General features: G+C 48.7%; 1 protein-coding gene across 1 annotated transcript in view; it reads right to left on the bottom strand.

Annotated features, from left to right (window-relative positions):
- Positions 1–541: 541 nt before the first annotated feature.
- The window catches only part of LOC123763068 (zwei Ig domain protein zig-8-like), a 644,479-nt gene continuing 623,688 nt past the window's right edge, over positions 542–21,332 (bottom strand). Inside the window, exon 8 of the mRNA XM_069301922.1 lies at positions 542–860. Coding sequence (XP_069158023.1) covers positions 736–860 — 125 coding nt within the window. The 3' untranslated portion in view covers positions 542–735. The remainder of the gene's footprint in view (positions 861–21,332) is intronic.

Here is a 21,332-nt window from a genome sequence, read left to right as displayed (position 1 = left end):
GCACACTCACGTGTACTCCACCTCTGGAACAACACTCACGTGTACTCCACCACTGGAACAACACTCACGTGTACTCCACCTCTGGAACAACACCCACGTGTACTCCACCACTGGAACAACACTCACGTGTACTCCACCTCTGGAACAACACCCACGTGTACTCCACTACTGGAACACTGGAACAACACCCACGTGTACTCCACCACTGGAACAACACCCACGTGTACTCCACCACTGGAACAACACCCACGTGTACTCCACCACTGGAACAACACCCACGTGTACTCCACCTCTGGAACAACACCCACGTGTACTCCACCACTGGAACAACACTCACGTGTACTCCACCTCTGGAACAACACCCACGTGTACTCCACCACTGGAACAACACCTACGTGTGCTCCACCACTGGAACAACACCCACGTGTACTCCACCTCTGGAACAACACCCACGTGTACTCCACCACTGGAACAACACTCACGCGTACTCCACCTCTGGAACAACACCCACGTGTACTCCACCACTGGAACAACACCCACGTATACTCCACCACTGGAACAACACCCTGGACACCACGATGAGTGCCAACACTTGGAACAAACCGTTGTGTTCCACACACCACAGGTGCATAACGGCACTAAAAAATATATTGATTTCTCTCTATTTTATTTACAAAAATAGTCAATTTCCCGACAATATTTTGGTTATCACGTCCCCGAGCGAAGGGTTGTCGGTCATCGGAAGTGAGAGGTGATGACCAGTTGACTGAGAGCGCTGAAGAGTATGATGACCTGAATGGAATATGTCTCGTTGATGGAGGCGTTGTAACCGCTCTGTTGGACGGCGGCCTGGTGCTGACCTGTAGGGATGATGTTTGTTAGTGCTGGGTTAGTACACACTCACACACACACACACACACACACACACACACACACACACACACACACACACACACACACACACACACTGGTGCTGACCTGTAGGGGTGATGTCTGTTAGTGCTGGGTTAGTGTACACACACACACACACACACACACACACACACACACACACACACACACACACACACACACACACACACACACACACACACACACACATGTAACAGAGCTAGGAATGATTACATTAACATAAGACGAGTGTCGGAAAGAAATTATGAGAATGATATTGCAGTCAAAGCGAAAAGGCAACCTAAACTACTACATAGCCATATAAGAAGGACGATGTCGGTAAATGACCAAGTGACAAGACTGAGGAAAACAGAAGGGGCATATACAGAAAGCGACAAGGAAATCTGCGATGTACTGAATGCAAAATTCCATAGAGTGTTCACAACCGAACCTGAGCAGCTCCCATTGTTAGAAGCGATTACCCTAGATGAAAGACTATCAGATATAGAGGTGACAGCAGAGGAGGTAGTGAAACAGTTGACAACACTGGATGCAAATAAAGCTGTTGGACCAGACAAAGTATCACAGTGGATACTTAAAGAGGCAGCGCAGGCTCTCAGCGTGCCTCTGGCAATGATCTTTAATGAGTCACTTATGTCGGGAGAATTGCCCAGTTGCTAGAAGGAGGCAAATGTCGTACCGATTTTCAAGAAAGGTGATAGGGAGGAGGCACTTAACTACAGACCCGTATCACTGACAAGCATCCCCTGCAAAATATTTGAAAGAATAATTAGGCTAAGACTTGTTGAGCACCTGGAGAGCATTGGGTTTGTAAACAAGCACCAACATGGGTTCTGGACAGGGAAATCATGCCTAACAAACCTTTTAGAATTCTATGATAAAGTAACAAGGATAAGGCAGGACAGAGAAGGCTGGGCAGACTGCATATTTCTTGACTGCCAAAAGGCCTTTGATACAGTACCGCACATGAGACTGCTATACAAACTTGAGAGGCAGGCAGGAGTAAGCGGAAAGGCCCTATTATGGGTGAAGAACTACCTAACAGGAAGGAGCCAGAGGGTAATGGTAAGGGGCGAGAAGTCGGACTGGCGAACAGTAACAAGTGGAGTACCTCAAGGATCGGTGCTGGGACCAATCCTCTTTCTAATTTACGTAAATGATATGTTAACAGGAGTGGAATCATACATGTCAATGTTTGCAGATGATGCAAAATTAATGAGAAGAGTTGTGACAGACTAGGATTGTAGGATCCTCCAAGAGGACTTAAACAGGTTGCAGAGATGGTCAGGGAAATGGCTACTGGAGTTTAACACCAGTAAATGTAAAGTTATGGAAATGGGATCAGGTGATAGGAGACCAAAGGGACAGTACACAATAAAGGGAAACAGCCTACCTGTAACGATTCGAGAAAGAGACCTGGGAGTGGATGTGACACCTAATCTAACTCCTGAGGCACATATAAATAGCATAACGACAGCAGCGTACTCTACACTGGCGAAAATTAGAACTTCATTCAGAAACCTAAATGAGGAGGCTTTTAGGGCGCTTTACACTGCCTACGTGAGACCCGTCTTAGAGTATGCCGCGCCATCATGGAGCCCCCACCTGAAGAAACACATAAAGAAACTGGAGAAGGTCCAGAGGTTTGCGACGAGGCTTGTCCCAGAGTTACGAGGGATGGGATATGAAGAGCATCTGCAGGAACTGAACATTACGACACAAGACAAAAGAAGAGAGAGAGGAGATATGATAGGGACATATAAAATACTCAGAGGAATTGACAAAGTAGAAATAGATGAAATGTTCACACGTAATAATAACAGAACGAGGGGACATGGGTGGAAACTGGAAACTCAGATGAGTCACAGAGATGTTAGGAAGTTTTCTTTTAGCGTGAGAGTAGTGGAAAAATGGAATGCACTTGAGAAACAGGTTGTGGAAGCAAATACTATTCATACTTTTAAAACTAGGTATGATAGGGAAATGGGACAGGAGTCATTGCTGTAAACAACCGATTGCTGGAAAGGCGGGATCCAAGAGTCAATGCTCGATCCTGCAAGCACAAATAGTTGAGTACAAATAGGTGAGTACACACACACACACACACACACACTGGTGCTGACCTGTAGGGGTGATGTCTGTTAGTGCTGGGTTAGTAGACACACACACACACACACACACACAAACACACACACACACACACACACACACACACACACACACACACACACACACACACACACACACACACACACACACGCACACACACACACACACACACACACACACACCACAAGCTCGGGGTGACAAACGCAGGATGACAATCACGGCTGGAACAAACTCAGAGGATGGGGTGGAACAGGCAGACTGGATGAAGGAAGTACTCCAGCAAATGCGGGATGAATTCAGTGAAGGACTGAGGGTAATGAGGGAGACAGTAGCCAACCTGCAGGATGAACTAAGGGCAGCAAAGGAAGAGATAAGATGCCTAAAGGAGACTCTTCCGCAATACCAGACACAAACCATGCCTCAAGGAGACAGGAATGCTACTGTGTGCAGGTGACCACCACAACCCAGCTCTCATTTGCTGAAATGCTTAAAAAGAGCCCTGAAGCTAGGTCTGCAGTTAAGGATGTTGCCATGGAAGTGGCTTCCTCTCAGGAAGCAGCTAGATGTACTAGCCGGATGATAGAGAGAAAAAGAGCAGTAGTAGTAGCAGGCATTAAAGAGCAAACAGGGACTAGCCAAAAGGAGAGGAGAGACAAGAACAAAAACGCAGTCACCGAGATCCTTAAAGTGGTAAGGATGGAGGGAACTGACCAAAATGTTGAAAAGGTTTTCAGGCTTGGAAAGTACAACAAGGCCAGAGACCGAATGATAAAGGTGGTATTCATGAGCCAAATCACGAGAGAGGAACTGTTAGCAAGGAAGAGCGGTCTAGCAAATATTCAGAAGTTCAAAAAAGTATTCCTGCAGAGGGATATAACAAGGGAAGAGAGAATGCAGGCAGCAGATGTGAGGAAGGAGCGCAGGGAGAGAGAAAGGAATCAGAGTACCACAACCCTGAACCCTACAATCCCAGAGGGGAGTAGGAAACCCTGCTCAAACAGTGCAACAGCCACATAGAGTGGGACACCACCCCCACATTCTACCCAACTGACACCCAACCTGCCCCTTCCCCTGTCAGCCCCCCCACTAAGTACCCACCTAGGGCACCCTCCCCCCACTAACCCCCCCTCCTCCCACTCACCCCACTCCTCCCACTCACCCCTCTCCCCAGGACCTCCCTTCTCCCCCTTCCCCCAAGCCCTTCCCTCTCCCACATGCCTTCCTGTCTCTCCCACCCCCAAGCCCTCCGTTCTCCCCCACCCCCCCTAAACCCCCCACTGCCCCCCACCCAACCTAAGTCTTCCCCTCTCCGCCACTTCTCTAAACCCTCCCCCTCTTCCTCACCCACCTCAGCCCTCCTTTGCCCCCCACGCCCCCCAACCCTCCCCCTCTCTCCCACCAACCCTCCCCTTCTCACTCTCCCCCCACAACCCTCCCCCTGTCACTCTTCCCCCTACCCTCCCCCTCTCACCCCCCATACCCTCCCCCTCTCCCCCCCAAGTCCTCATCCCTCCACCAGTCTCCCCGTTCCAGATCCCCCCAGCTCCCACTTACTCCAGATCCCACAGGTCCCCCCACAGGAGAAGCAGAAGAGAGTCAGTTTCAGGGTGATATACTCGAACATAGATGGGATCACAAGCAAGACAAGTGAACTAAGGGAAAGAGCACAAGAAGTGAACCCAGATGTAATCGGACTCACTGAAACAAAACTCTCTGGAATCATAACGAATGCCGTGTTTCCCCAGGAGTACACAGTAATAAGGAAAGAGAGGGAAGGTAGGGGAGGAAGCGGAGTGGCCCTACTCATGAGAAAGAAATGGAATTTTAAGGAGATGGCCATCCCGGGCTGTGAGGGTTTCAGAGACTACATAGCAGGCACCATGACAATGGGAGGACCAAGAATAGCAGTAGCAGTAATATACAACCCTCCACCAAATGACAGAAGACCCAGTCAAGAGTATGAAAACAACAGTTAAGTGGCAGTTAACACTATAATTGAGAGGGCAGCCTCTGCTGCCTGTAGAAAAAGATCCCACCTGCTCATCATGAGCGACTTCAATCACGGAAGGATTGACTGGGAGAACAAGGAACTGCATTGAGGCGAGGATACGTGGAGAGCCAAACTATTGGAGGTGGTGATTAGAAACTTTTTAACCCAGCATGCCAGAGAACCCACAAGGATGAGAGGCCATGACGAACCATCAAGACTCGACCTAGTCTTCACTCTGAACAATTCCGACATAAGAGAAATCGGTTTTGAGAACCCAGTAGGAATGAGCGACCACAGTGTACTGGTGTTTGAGTACCTGATTGAAGAAGGGTTATTGAACTCGAGGAGGGATACCGAAACCAAAAGGTTAGCATACCGAAAGGGAAACTATGAGGGGATAAGAAAATTCCTAACAGATATAGCATGGGAAACAGAGCTCAGGGGAAAGACGGCCCAAGATATGATGGACTACATCACGCAGAAGTGCAAGGACGCAGAAAACAAGTCTGTCCCAGTCCAAAAGGAAAACAGAGAAATGAAGATGAGAAACCCATGGTTTAATCAGAGATGTAGGCTAGCTAAGCAGCAAAGTAATAGGGCAGGGAGAAACTATAGGAATAACAGGACACTGGAGAGCAGGGAAAGATACCAGAATGCCAGGAATGAATATGTCAGGATGAGAAGGGAGGCAGAAAGACAATACGAAAATGACATCGCAAGCAAGGCAAAGACTCTACCTAAATTGCTGCACAGTCACATCAGGAGAAAAACAACAGAAAAGGAACAGGTCATGAAATTAAGGATAGGGGCAGAAGGATTCACTACAAACGACAAGGAAGTGAGTGAGGAACTGAATAAGAAATTCCAGGAGGTCTTCACCTTACAGCAAGGAGAAATTCCAGAGATAAGAGAGGGAATTGCTAACCAGGAACCACTGGAAGAGTTTGAGATTACCAGCGGAGAAGAAAGGAAGTGTTTACTCGAGTTGGATGTGACAAAGGCTATAGGCCCAGATTGAATCTCCCCATGGATACTAAAGGAAGGAGCAAAAGAACTGTGCCTACCACTCTCCATAGTGTATAACAAATCACTGGCAACATGGGAACTGCCAGATATTTAGAAAGCAGCTAACGTAGTCCCGATATACAAGAAAGGGGATAGACAGGAGGCACTAAACTACAGGCCAGTGTCCCTAACCTGCATACCATGCAAGCTGATGGAGAAGATTGTGCGAAGAAAGCTAGTGGAGCATCTGGAGCAAAGGAACTTTGTAACACAGCATCAACATGGGTTCAGGGATGGCAGGTCCTGCCTCACAGGGTTACTTGAATTCTACGACCAGGCAACAAAAATAAGGCAAGAAAGAGAAGGGTGGGTAGACTGCATATTTTTGGATTGTCAGAAAGCCTTTGATAAAGTACCACACAAGAGGCTAGTGAAAAAGCTGGAGATGCAGGCTGGAGTGAAAGGGAAGGTACTTCACTGGATAAAGGAGTACCTAAGCAACAGGAGACAACGAGTCAGTGTGAGGGGTGAGGTCTCAGATTGGCGAGACGTTACAAGTGGATTTCCGCAGGGGTCAGTCCTTGGACCTATACTGTTTCTGATATATGTAAAGGATCTCCCAGAGGGTATAGAATCGTTTCTCTCAATGTTTGCCGATGATGCAAAAATTATGAGGAGGATTGAAACAGAGGATGATAGTAGGAGGCTACAAGATGACCTAGACAGACTGAGTGAATGGTCCAACAAATGGTTGTTGAAGTTCAACCCGAGTAAATGCAAAGTAATGAAACTAGGGAGTGGAAATAGGAGGCCAGACACAGGATACAGAATAGGAGATGAAGTATTTAATGAAACAGACGGAGAGAAAGATCTTGGAGTTGATATCACACAAAACCTGTCTCCTGAAGCCCACATAAAAAGAACAACGTCTGCGGCATATGCGAGGCTGGCTAACATCAGAACAGCGTTCAGGAACCTGTGTAAGGAATCATTCAGAATCTTGTACACCACATATGTAAGACCAATCCTGGAGTATGCGGCCCCAGCATGGAGCCCGTATCTTGTCAAGCACAAGACGAAGCTGGAAAAAGTCCAAAGGTATGCTACTAGACTAGTCCCAGAACTAAGAGGCATGAGTTATGAGGAAAGGCTGCGGGAAATGCACCTTACGACACTGGAAGACAGGAGAGTAAGGGGGGACATGATCACAACCTACAAAATCCTCAGGGGAATCGACCGGGTAAACAAGGAAAAACTATTCAACATTGGTGGGATGCGAACAAGGGGACACAGGTGGAAACAGAGTACCCACATGAGCCACAGGGACGTAAGAAGGAACTTTTTCAGTGTCAGAGTAGTTAACGGATGGAATGCATTAGGCAGTGATGTGGTGGAGGCTGACTCCATACACAGTTTTAAATGTAGATATGATAGAGCCCAGTAGGCTCAGGAACTTGTACACCAGTTGATTGATCTGTTGAGAGGCAGGAGCAAAGAGCCAAAGCTCAAACCCCGCAAGCGCAAATAGGTGAGTACAAATAGGTGAGTACACACACACACACAACCTCCCCCTCTCACCCCCCAACCCTCCCCCTCTCACCCACCCCCCCTCCAACTCTCCCCCTCTCACCCCCCCCCTCCAACTCTCCCCCTCTCACCCCCCCCTTCCCTCCCCTCCCCCAACCCCCCCAAGCCCTTCCTCCTCCACCACTCTCCCCGTACCAGATCCTCCCAGCTCCCGCTCACTACAGACCCCACAGGTCCCCCCCCCCCCCAGAAGAGAAGCAGAACAGAGTCAGTTTCAGGGTAATGTACTCGAACATAGATGGGATCACAAGCAAGACAAGTGAATTAAGGGAAAGAGCACAAGAAGTGAACCCAGATGTAATCGGACTCGCTGAAACAAAACTCTCTGAAAAAATAATGAATGTCGTGTTTCCCCAGGAGTACACAGTAATAAGGAAAGAGAGGGAAGGTAGGGGAGGAAGCGGAGTGGCCCTATTCATGAGAAAGAAATGGAGTTTTAAGGAGATGGCTATCCCGGGCGTGAGGGGTTCAGAGACTACATAGCAGGCACCATGACAATGGGATGACCAAGAATAGTAGTAGCAGTAATATATAACCCTCCACCAAATGACAGAAGACCCAGTCAAGAGTACGAAAACAACATGGCAGTTAACACTATTATTGAGAGGCAGCCTCTGCTGCCTGTAGAAATAGATCCCACCTGGTCATCATGGGCGACTTCAATCACGGAAGGATTGACTGGGAGAACAAGGAACCGCATGGAGGCGAGGATACGTGGAGAGCCAAACTAATGGAGGTGGTGACTAGAAACGTTTTAACCCAGCATGTCAGAGAACCCACAAGGATGAGAGGAAATGACGAACCAGTGAGACTTGACCTGATCTTCACCCCTGAAAAAGACTCTGACATAAGAGAAATCGGTTATGAGGCCCCAGTAGGAATGAGCGACCACAGTGTATTGGTGTTTGAGTACCTGATTGAAGAAGGGTTATTGAACTCGAGGAGGGATACCGAAACCAAAAGGTTAGCATACCGAAAGGGAAACTATGAGGAGATAAGAAAATTCCTAACAGATATAGCATGGGATACAGAGCTCAGGGAAAAGACGGGCCAAGATATGATGGACTACATCACGCAAAAGTGCAAGGACGCAGCAAACAAGTTTGTCCCAGCCCAAATAAAAAACAGTGAAATGAAGATGAGAAACCCATGGTTTAATCAGAGATGTAGGCTAGCTAAGCAGCAAAGTAAAAGGGCATGGAGAAACTATAGGAATAACAGGACACTGGAGAGCAGAGAAAGATACCAGAATGCCAGGAATGAATATGTCAGGATGAGAAGAGAGGCAGAAAGACAATACGGAAATGACATTGCAAGCAAGGCAAAGACTCAGCCTAAATTGATGCATAGCCTCATCAGGAGAAAAACAACAGTAAAGGAACAGGTTATGAAATTAAGGATAGGGGCAGAAGGATTCACTACAAACGACAAGGAAGTGAGTGAGGAACTGAATAAGAAATTCCAGGAGGTCTTCACCTTAGAGCAAGGAGAAATCCCAGAGATAAGAGAGGGAATAGCTAACCAAACAAAGGCTATATGCCCAGATGGAATCTCCCCTTGGATACTAAAGGAAGGAACAGAAGAACTGTGCCTACCACTCTCCATAGTGTATAACAAATTACTGGCAACAGGGGAACTGCCAAAAATTTGGAAAGCAGCTAATGTAGTCCCGATATACAAGAAAGGGGATAGACAGGAGGCACTGAATTACAGGCCAGTGTCCCTAACCTGCATACCATGCAAGCTGATGGAGAAGTTTGTGCGAAAAAAGCTAGTGGAGCACCTGGAGCGAAAGAACTTTGTAACACAGCATCAACATGGATTCATTGATGGCAGGTCCTGCCTCACAGGGTTACTTGAATTTTACGCCCAGGCAACAAAAATAAGGCAAGAAAGAGAAGGGTGGGCAGACTGCATATTTTTGGATTGTCAGAAAGCCTTTGACCACACAAGAGGCTAGTGAAAAAGTTGGAGATGCAGGCTGGAGTGAAAGGGAAGGTACTCCATTGGATAAAGGAGTACCTAAGCAACAGGAGACAACGAGTCAGTGTGAGGGGTGAGGTCTCAGATTGACGAGACGTTACAAGTGGAGTCCAAGGGGTCAGTCCTTGGACCTATACTGTTTCTGATATATGTAAAGGATCTCCCAGAGGGTATAGAATCGTTTTCGCAATGTTTGCCGATGATGCAAAAATTATGAGGAGGATTGAAACAGAGGATGATAGTAGGAGGTTACAAGATGACCTAGACAGACTGAGTGAATGGTCCTACAAATGGCTGTTGAAGTTCAACCCGAGTAAATGCAAAGTAATGAAACTAGGCAGTGGAAACAGGAGGCCAGACACAGGATACAGAATAGGAGATGAAGTACTTAATGAAGCGGACAGAGAAAGATCTAGGAGTTGATATCACACCAAACCTGTCTCCTGAAGCCCACATAACAAGAATAACGTCTGCGGCATAAGCGAGGCTGGCTAACATCAGAACAGCGTTCAGGAACCTGTGTAAGGAATCATTCAGAATATTTTACACCACATATGTAAGACCAATCCTGGCGTATGCGGCCCCAGCATGGAGCTCGTACCTTGTCAAGCACAAGACGAAGCTAGAAAAAGTTCAAAGGTATGCCACTAGACTAGTCCCAGAACTAAGAGGCATGAGTTACGAGGAAAGGCTGCGGGAAATGCACCTTACGACCCTGGAAGACAGAAGAGTAAGGGGGAGACATGATTACTACCTACAAAATCCTCAGGGGAATCGACCAGATAAACAAGGATAAACTATTCAACACTAGTGGTACGCAAACAAGGGGATACAGGTGGAAACTGAGTACCAACATGAGCCACGGGGACGTTAGAAAGAACTTTTTCAGTGTCAGAGTGGTAAACGGATGGAATGCATTAGGCAGTGATGTGGTGGAGGCTGACTCCATACACAGTTTCAAATGTAGATATGATAGAGCCCAGTAGGCTCGGGAATCTGTACACCAGTTGATTGACAGTTGAGAAGAGCCAAAGCTCACCCCCGCAAGCACAAATAGGTGTGTACAAATAGGTGAGTACACAGCTGACTACACACACACAAACACACACACACATACACACACAAGGCCTTTAGAAACTTGTGTAAGGAATCTTTCAGAACATTATATACCACATATGTCAGACCAATCCTGGAGTATGCAGCTCCAGCATGGAGTCCATATCTTGTCAAGCATAAGACTAAACTGGAAAAGGTTCAAAGGTTTGCCACCAGACTAGTACCCGAGTTGAGAGGTATGAGCTACGAGGAGAGACTACGGGAATTAAACCTCACTTCGTTGGAAGACAGAAGAGTTAGGGAGGGACATGATCACCACATTCAAGATTCTCAAGGGAATCGACAGGGTTGATAAAGACAGGCTATTTAACACAAGGGGCACACGCACTAGGGGACACAGGTGGAAACTGAGTACCCAAATGAGCCACAGAGATATTAGAAAGAACTTTTTTAGTGTCAGAGTGGTTGACAAATGGAATGCATTAGGCAGTGATGTGGTGGAGGCTGACTCCATACACAGTTTCAAATGTAGATATGATAGAGCCCAGTAGGCTCAGGGACCTATACACCTGTTGATTGACGGTTGAGAGGCGGGACCAAAGAACCAGAGCTCAACACCCGCAAGCACAACTAGGTGAGTACACACACACACTGGGGGCTGGCTGGCCGAGTGGACAGCGCTCTAGACTCGGGGACCTAGAGACCGGGGTTCGATCCCGGCGGCCGGTGGAAAAACAAATGGGCAGAGTTTCCTTCACCCTCAAGCCCCTGTTACCTAGCAGTAAATAGGTACCTGGGAGTTAGACAGCTGCTACGGGCTGCTTCCTGTGTATGTGTGTGTGTGTGTGTGTGTGTGTGTGTGTGTGTGTGTGTGTGTGTGTGTGTGTGTGTGTGTGTGTGTGTGTGTGCGTGTGTGTGTGTGTGGGTGTGTGTGTGTGTGTGTGTGTGTGTGTGTGTGTGTGTGTGTGTGTGTGTGTGTGTGTGTGTGTGTGTGTGTGTGTGTGTGTGTGAGTGTGTGTGTGTGGAAAAACAAAAATTAGTTAGTAGAAGTTGAGTGCTACATAGCCTTCCCGGTTTGGTGTCTCCCTTTGACAATCAACTGTTACCTTAGTAACAGGTGATTGACAGTTGAGAGGCAGGCCGAAAGAGCAGAGCTCAACCCCCGCAAGGACAACTAGGTGAAAACACATGTACGGTTTGACATACGTCAAAGGTTCACGACTACTACTGTCTCATTGATTCATCACATTAATGTTATTTCCTTGTGTATCAGGTCGATCTGTGCCTGGTAAGTAAACATGAACCAGTTTAAGTTAGGCAGCGATCATCTCATCTGTCTCAAACATTTAAAACACTGAACAATTTCTTCTTCAGGTCAGATGTAACACAAACAAGGAGCAAAGGGTTCAAGCTCAACAAGCCACAATGTTGGACTGAGAACAGCAGATGCTTGTTCACCCACAAGGTTATAAATCCATGGAACCGCCTACCCGCCGAAGGTGTAAATGCTGAAACTCTGTTAAATTTTATAATCCAGCTGGAGAAAATCTTTAGGGCAAATGGGGGCAAACTTGATGTTTGCAATAAAAGCAAACACCAAGTTAGGAACAGTCAAAACTATTTTGTTATTTTATTTTATTTATTTATATATACAAGAGTTGTTACATTCTTGTACAGCCACCAGCACACGTCTCAGTGTTTCAGGCAAGTCCTTAATCCTAATATTCCTCGGAATACGACCCGCCAAATCGTTTAACAACCAGGTGCCCATTTACTGTTGGGTGAACAGAGGCTGCAGTTAAAGATTGGCGCTCAGTAAATCCGCCTCGGCCAGGATACGAACCCAGGCCAAAGCGCTCCTGAAACGCCAGGCGAGTGTCTTACCACTTTGCCACGGGAACTGCTAAAGTTAGGGTAAGTTACTGCGAAGTTAGGATAAGTTACTGAGATATTACGATACATTAGTGCCCCCGAGGAAGAGAAGACTATCGTGTGAGACCTAAGAGTTGGTCATAGAAAACGGGAATCACAGATAGTATTTTGTGTGTGTATTTTAGCGCATCAAATGGCAGAGGAGCCGAGAGCTACAAAGAGGAAAGAGGACTACACTCCCAGGTAAAGTTAGTGAAAACCTGCAACGATTTTCCGTGGATTTTAGAGCAGAAAAATGCTGAATACCCCCAGCACTCAAGAGCCGCGCGGCCGTCAAAGGAAAACGTAGACACGTTTATTGGGAGACTGTAGCAGATGACAAGCACGTGATTCCCCGCGCTATCTTACATGGAAGTATTTACCGTATATCTGTAACTTTTAAACTTAGATATGGCTTCGACACACACTCACAATATCTCTCTCTCTCTCTCTCTCTCTCTCTCTCTCTCTCTCTCTCTCTCTCTCTCTCTATATATATATATATATATATATATATATATATATATATATATATATATATATATATATATTGGTCAGTCTGGTGTTGACAAAGGCTTTAACAAGCCGAAACGTTCACCTCATTTCATATTTCTCTGTGGATTTTCCGCACATATATATATATATATATATATATATATATATATATATATATATATATATATATATATATATATATATATATATATATATAACTGAAAACTCACACCCCAGAAAATATCCTCTTTATTTGTCCTGGGGACCATTCAGGCTTGTTCGCATATATATATATATATATATATATATATATATATATATATATATATATATATATATATATATATCTTTGCAATTAATATTATTACTGCTGAAATCGAAAGGTCAAAATAGGTATCGTTATCTAAATATATTATTGGGGTTAATGTAGAAATATTATTGTTCTACTCTGACTACGAGTAGTAAATATTACTTCCTTCTTCTGCCGAGGATATGTATACGGTGACAGGCAGGGTGTTGATAGTCAGGGTGTAGACAGGCAGGGTGTAGACAGGCAGGGTGTTGACAGGCAGGGCGTTGACAGGCAGGGTGTTGACAGGCAGGGCGTAGACAGGCAGGGTGTTGACAGGCAGGGTGTAGACAGGCAGGGTGTTGATAGTCAGGGTGTTGACAGGCAGGGTGTTGATAGTCAGGGTGTTGACAGGCAGGGTGTAGACAGGCAGGGTGTAGACAGGCAGGGTGTTGACAGGCAGGGTGTAGACAGGCAGGGTGTTGACAGGCAGGTTGTAGACAGGCAGGGTGTTGATAGTCAGGGTGTGGACAGGCAGGGTGTAGACAGGCAGGGTGTAGACAGGCAGGGTGTTGACAGGCAGGATGTAGACAGGCAGGGTGTAGACAGGCAGGGTGTTGATAGTCAGGGTGTTGACAGGCAGGGTGTAGACAGGCAGGATGTAGACAGGCAGGGTGTTGACAGGCAGGGTGTAGACAGGCAGGGTGTTGATAGTCAGGGTGTAGACAGGCAGGGTGTTGACAGGCGGGGTGTTGACAGGCAGGGTGTAGACAGGCAGGGTGTAGACAGGCAGGGTGTTGACAGGCCGGGTGTTGACAGGCGGGGTGTTGAGAGGCAGGGCGTTGACAGGTGGGATGTTGACAGGCAGGGTGTTGACAGGCGGGGTGTTACCAAGCATGGTGTTGACAGGCAGGGTGCTGACAGGCAGGGTGTTGACAGGCAGGGTGTTGACAGGCGGGGTGTTGACAGGCGGGGTGATGACAGGCGGGGTGTTGACAGGCGGGGTGTTGAGAGGCAGGGCGTTGACAGGTGGGGTGTTGACAGGCAGGGAGTTGACAGGCGGGGTGTTACCAGGCATGGTGTTGACAGGCAGGGCGTTGACAGGTAGGGTGTTGACCGGCATGGCGTTGATAGGTAGGGTGTTGACAGGCGGGGTGTTGACAAGCCAGCTGTTGGCAAGCAGGGTGTTGACAGACAGGGTGTTGACAGGCCGGGTGTTGACAGGCGGGGTGTTGAGAGGCAGGGCGTTGACAGATGGGGTGTTGACAGGCGGGGTGTTGACAGGCGGGGTGTTACCAGGCATGGTGTTGACAGGCAGGGTGCTGACAGGCAGGGTGGTGACAGGCAGGGTGTTGACAGGCGGGGTGTTGACAGGCGGGGTGTTGACAGGCGGGGTGTTGACAGGCGGGGTGTTGAGAGGCAGGGCGTTGACAGGTGGGGTGTTGACTGGCGGGGTGTTGACAGGCGGGGTGTTACCAGGCATGGTGTTGACAGGCAGGGTGCTGACAGGCAGAGTGTTCACAGGCAGGGTGTTGACAGGCGGGGTGTTGACAGGCGGGGTGTTGACAGGGAGGGTGTTGACAGGCGTGGTGATGACAGGCAGGGTGTTGACACGCACGGTGTTGACAGGCAGGGTGTTGACAGGCAGGGTGTTGACAGGGAGGGTGTTGACAGGCGGGGTGTTGACAGTCGGGGTGTTGACAGGCGAGGTGTTGACAGGCGGGGTGTTGACAGGCAGGGTGTTGACAGGCAGGGTGTTGATAGATAAGCTGTTGACCGGCATGGTGTTGACAATTAGGGAGTTGACTGGCATGGTGTTAACAGTTAGGGAGTTGACCGAGATAGTGTTAACAGGCGGGGTGTTGACAGGCAGGGTGTTGACAGATAGGGTGTTGACCGGCATGGTGTTGATAGGTAGGGTGTTGACAGGCGGGGTGTTGACAAGCCAGGTGTTGACAAGCAGGGTGTTGACAGGCAGGGTGTTGACAGGCCGGGTGTTGACAGGCAGGGTGTTGAGAGGCAGGGAGTTGACAGGTGGGGTGTTGACAGGCGGGGTGTTGACAAGCAAAGTGTTACCAGGCATGGTGTTGACAGGCGGGGTGTTGACAGGCGGGGTGTTGACAGGCGGGGTGTTGACAGGCGGGGTGTTGGCAGGCGGGGCGTTGACAGGCGGGGTGTTGACAGGCGGGGTGTTGAAAGGCAGGGCGTTGACAGGTGGGGTGTTGGCAGGCGGGGTGTTGACAGGCAGGGTGTTACCAGGCATGGTGTTGACAGGCAGAGTGCTGACAGGCAGAGTGATGACAGGCAGGGTGTTGACAGGCGGGGTGTTGACAGGCGGGGTGTTGACACGCACGGTGTTGACAGGCAGGGTGTTGACAGGCAGGGTGTTGACAGGCGGGGTGTTGACAGGCGGGGTGTTGACAGGCGAGGTGTTGACAGGCGGGGTGTTGACAGGCAGGGTGTTGACAGGCAGGGTGTTGACAGGCAGGGTGTTGACAGGGAGGGTGTTGACAGGCAGGGTTTTGACAGACAGGGTGTTGACAGGCAGGGTGTTGACAGGCAGTGTGTTGACAGGCAGGGTGTTGACAGGCAGGGCATTGACAGATAGGGTGTTGACCGGCATGGTGTTGATAGGTAGGGTGTTGACAGGCAGGGTGTTGATATATAATCTGTTGACCGGCATGGTGTTGACAGTTAGGGAGTTGATTGGCATGGTTTTAACAGTTAGGGAGTTGACCGACATGGTGTTGACAAGCGGGGTGTTGACAGGCAGGGTGTTGACAGATAGGGTGTTGACCGGCATGGTGTTGATAGGTAGGGTGTTGACAGGCGGGGTGTTGACAAGCCAAGTGTTGACAAGCAAGGTGTTGACAGGCAGGGTGTTGACAGGCCGGGTGTTGACAGGCGGGGTGTTGAGAGGCAGGGCGTTGACAGGTGGGGTGTTGACAGGCGGGGTGTTGACAGGCGGGGTGTTACCAGGCATGGTGTTGACAGGCAGAGTGTTGACAGGCAGGGTGTTGACAGGGAGGGTGTTCACAGGCAGGGTTTTGACAGGCAGGGTGTTGACAGGCGGGGTGTTGACAGGCAGTGTGTTGACAGGCAGGGTGTTGACAGGCAGGGCGTTGACAGATAGGGTGTTGACCGGCATGGTGTTGATAGGTAGGGTGTTGACAGGCAGGGTGTTGATAGATAAGCTGTTGACCGGCATGGTGTTGACAGTTAGGGAGTTGACTGGCATGGTGTTAACAGTTAGGGAGTTGACCAACATGGTGTTGACAAGCGGGGTGTTGACAGGCAGGGTGTTGACAGATAGGGTGTTGACCGGCATGGTGTTGATAGGTAGGGTGTTGACAGGCGGGGTGTTGACAAGCCAGGTGTTGACAAGCATGGTGTTGACAGGCATGGTGTTAACAGTTAGGGAGTTGACCAACATGGTGTTGACAAGCGGGGTGTTGACAGGCAGGGTGTTGACAGATAGGGTGTTGACCGGCATGGTGTTGATAGGTAGGGTGTTGACAGGCGGGGTGTTGACAAGCCAGGTGTTGACAAGCATGGTGTTGACAGGCAGGGTGTTGACAGGCCGGGTGTTGACAGGCGGGGTGCTGACAGGCAAGGTGTTGACAGGCAGGGTGTTGACAGGCGGGGTGTTGACAGGCGGGGTGTTGACAGGCGGGGTGTTGACAGACAGGGTGTTGACAGGCAGGGTGTTGACAGGCAGTGTGTTGACAGACAGGGTGTTGACAGGCAGGGTGTTGAGAGGCATAGTGTTGACAGGCAGGGTGTTGACAGGCGGGGTGTTGACAGACAGGGTGTTGACAGGCAGGGTGTTGACAGGCAGGGTGTTGACAGGCATGGTGTTGAAAGGCAGGGTGTTGACAGGCGGGGTGTTGACAGGCGGGGTGTTGAAAGGCAGGGTGTTGACAGATAGGGTGTTGACCGACATGGTGTTGATAGGTAGGGTGTTGACAGGCAGGGTGTTGACAGATAGGGTGTTGACCGGCATGGTGTTGACAGTTAGGGAGTTGACTGGCATGGTGTTGACAGGCGGGGTGTTGACAGGCGGGGTGTTGACAGGCAGGGTGTTGACAGATACGGTGTTGACCGGCATGGTGTTGATAGGTAGGGTGTTGACAGGCCTGGTGTTGACAAGCCTGGTGTTGACAAGCAGGGTGTTTACAGGCAGGGTGTTGACAGGCCGGGTGTTGACAGGCGGGGTGTTGAGAGGCAGGGCGTTGACAGGTGGGGTGTTGACAGGCGGGGTTTTGACAGGCGGGGTGTTAGCAGGCATGGTGTTTACAGGCAGGGTGCTGACAGGCAGGGTGTTGACAGGCAGGGTGTTGACAGGCGGGGTGTTGACAGGCGGGGTATTGACAGGCGGGGTGTTGACAGGCGGGGTGTTGACAGGCGGGGTGTTGACAGGCAGGGCGTTGACAGGTGGGGTGTTGACAGGCGGGGTGTTGACAGGCGGGGTGTTACCAGGCATGGTGTTGACAGGCAGGGTGCTGACAGGCAGAGTGGTGACAGGCAGGGTGTTGACAGGCGGGGTGTTGACAGGCGGGGTGTTGACAGGCGGGGTGTTGACAGGCGGGGTGTTGACAGGCGAGGTGTTGACACGCAGGGTGTTGACAGGCAGGGTGTTGACAGGCAGGGTGTTGACAGGGAGGGTGTTGACAGGCGGGGTGTTGACAGGCGGGGTGTTGACAGGCGGGGTGTTGACACACAGGGTGTTGACAGGCGGGGTGTTGACAGGCGGGGTGTTGACACACAGGGTGTTGACAGGCAGGGTAGGGAGCCTAACGTGTATGAATACACTCAGGCTTCCTGTCCCCCTGACACAATGAATTATTCTTAAATTATTATATCCCAGTTGACAGGCGGGAAGGGAGGGAATAAACAGGAGAAAGCGCCAAGCCATTATATAGCACTGGCCTATATATAGCGACTATATAGCACTGGGAAGGGTCAGGATAAGGATTTGGGATGGGACGTGGGGAAGGAATGGTGGCCAACCACTTGTGGACGGTCGGGGATTGAACACCGACCTGCAAGAAGCAAGACAGTTCTCTGAAGTCATTTCATTTATTCCCAACCGCAACATGACTCATCCTTCGTGAGACCCATTGTTGAGCATGCAGCCCCAGCATGGATTCTTCACTTAAGAAAGCACAAGACAAATTTCTAAAATGTAAGATAGATAGACAGAACAAGATAGAACAAGATAGAACAAACAAGATAGAACTTGTAACGTGTAATAACAATGAGTCACAGAGATAAAATTTCAACAGTGTTAACAGTTATCAATATCAACACCGGGGTAAACAAGGAAGTTGTATGAGCTAACTCGCTACAGTGTTAACAGTTGTCAATATCAGCACCGGGGTAAACAAGGAAGTTGTCTGAGCTAACTCGCTACAGTGTTAACAGTTGTCAATATCAGCACCGGGGTAAACAAGGAAGTTGTCTGAGCTAACTCGCTACAGTGTTAACAGTTGTCAATATCAGCACCGGGGTAAACAAGGAAGTTGTCTGAGCTAACTCGCTACAGTGTTAACAGTTGTCAATATCAACACCGGGGTAAACAAGGAAGTTGTCTGAGCTAACTCACTACAGTGTTAACAGTTGTCAATATCAACACCGGGGTAAACAAGGAAGTTGTCTGAGCTAACTCGCTACAGTGTTAACAGTTGTCAATATCAACACCGGGGTAAACAAGGAAGTTGTCTGAGCTAACTCACTACAGTGTTAACAGTTGTCAATATCAACACCGGGGTAAACAAGGAAGTTGTCTGAGCTAACTCGCTACAGTGTTAACAGTTGTCAATATCAACACCGGGGTAAACAAGGAAGTTGTCTGAGCTAACTCGCTACAGTGTTAACAGTTGTCAATATCAACACCGGGGTAAACAAGGAAGTTGTCTGAGCTAACTCGCTACAGTGTTAACAGTTGTCAATATCAACACCGGGGTAAACAAGGAAGTTGTCTGAGCTAATTCACTATATTACTAATTCATATTTTCATGCCATAATAAAAACGTGGAACTCTAGTCATTGTATTGAACTGTGTTTGGAAGGCAAGGCTGCAGGGAGCCAGTTAGCGACCCCGACAAGCACTTCTGTGTGAGTACATCTGGGTGAGTGCATGTAGGGAAGTACATCTGGGTGAGTACGTGTACGTGGGAAGTGTACCTGGACGCGCGCGCGCACACACACACACACACACACACACACACACACACACACACACACACACACACACACACACACTCACACAGAGTCACACACACACACACACAGAGTCACAGTTACCTACCAGACTGGACGTGCACACACACACACACACACACACACACACACACACACACACACACACACAAACACGCACACACACACACACACACACACACACACACACACACACACACACACACACACACACACACACACACACACACACACACACACACAACCAGCTACCCAGTAACACCAGCGGGAAGGGCAACCCCACCACCCTCCTCTGCATAGAAAACCCCCCTACTCCAAATCCTCCCTGCCCCCACTCATTTACTCAGCCAAATCTAAAATCCCCACCCTTCTACCCTTCCTGCCGAGTCCCCCCTCCCCCCCTTTCCTTCCTGTCCTCCCTCCCCTTTAACCCCATACCCTCCCTGTCCCTTCCCCTTCACTTGACCCCCCACCCCTCATCCCAGTATCCTCTGCAACCCTGGTACCCACCTCACAGGTCCTCACACCCATGGCACAGCTTCCTCCACCAGCAGAACATTCACCAAGGAGGAGATTTGAGAAGGGACAGAAGAAAGTGAGCCTCAAGGCAATGTACACTAACATAGATGGAATTACAAATAAAGCAAATGAACTTGGAGAATGGGTACTAGAGGAAAACCCAGACATAATAGCTCTCACAGAAACAAAGCTGACGAAAACCATAACAAATGCAGTGTTCACACAGGACTATTATGTTATGAGGAAAGAGAGAGAAGGAAGAGGTGGTGGTGGTGTAGCCCTGCTGGTAAGAAAAGGCTGGGATTTTGAGGAGTTGGTTGTTCAGGGATGTGAAGGTTTCAGTGACTACATAATAGGAACAATAACAACTGGAGGGCAAAAAATTATAGTCGTAGTCATATATAATCCACTACTAAATGACAGAAGACCCAGACAGGAATATGATAGAAATAATATGGCCACCAGTAACATAATAGAGAGAGCAGCTTCTGTTGCTAGCAGGAATGGATCTGGACAACTGATCATGGGAGACTTCAACCATGGGAAGGTAGATTGGGAGAACAGAGACCCGCATGGATGACCAGAAACATGGAGAGCTAAGCTGCTGGACGTGGCAACAAGAAACTTTTTAAGCCAGCACATCAAGGAACCAACAAGAATGAGAGGAGAGGATGAACCAGCAATGCTTGATCTGATATTTACCCTAAATGAGTGGGATATAAGGGAAGTCAAGATGGAAGCACCCTTGGGAATGAGTGATCACAGTGTATTGAACTTTGAGTACCTGGTAGAGCTAGGAATTATCCCCCCCAAAAAAGAACTAGGAAACAAAAGGCTGGCATACCGAAAGGGAAATTATGAGATGAGAAGCTTCCTAATGGAAATACCTTGGGACACAGACCTCAGAGCTAAGTCTGTACAAGATATGATGGACTATGTCACCCAAAAGTGTCAGGAGGCAGTAAGCAGATACATCCCGGCCCAAAAGGAAAAATCCGAGAAGCAAAAAAAGAATCCATGGTATAATAGGGCATGTATGGAAGCAAAGAAACTGAACAAAAGGGCGTTATCTTGAGGTTATCTTGAGATGATTATGGGCGTGGAGGAACTTCCGGAATAACAGAACACCAGAAAGCAGAGAGAGATACCAGAGAACCAGGAATGAGTGTGTCAGGGTGAGAAGAGAAGCAGAGAAAAGTTATGAAAATGATATAGCAAACAAAGTCAAGACCGAACCAAAGCTACTCCACAGTC

Source organism: Procambarus clarkii, chromosome 47 (assembly GCF_040958095.1).
Source record: "Procambarus clarkii isolate CNS0578487 chromosome 47, FALCON_Pclarkii_2.0, whole genome shotgun sequence".
Taxonomy (NCBI): Eukaryota; Metazoa; Arthropoda; class Malacostraca; order Decapoda; family Cambaridae; genus Procambarus; species Procambarus clarkii.
The sequence above is the reverse complement of the archived record's forward strand: the minus strand, read 5'-3'. Positions and strand labels throughout refer to the sequence as shown.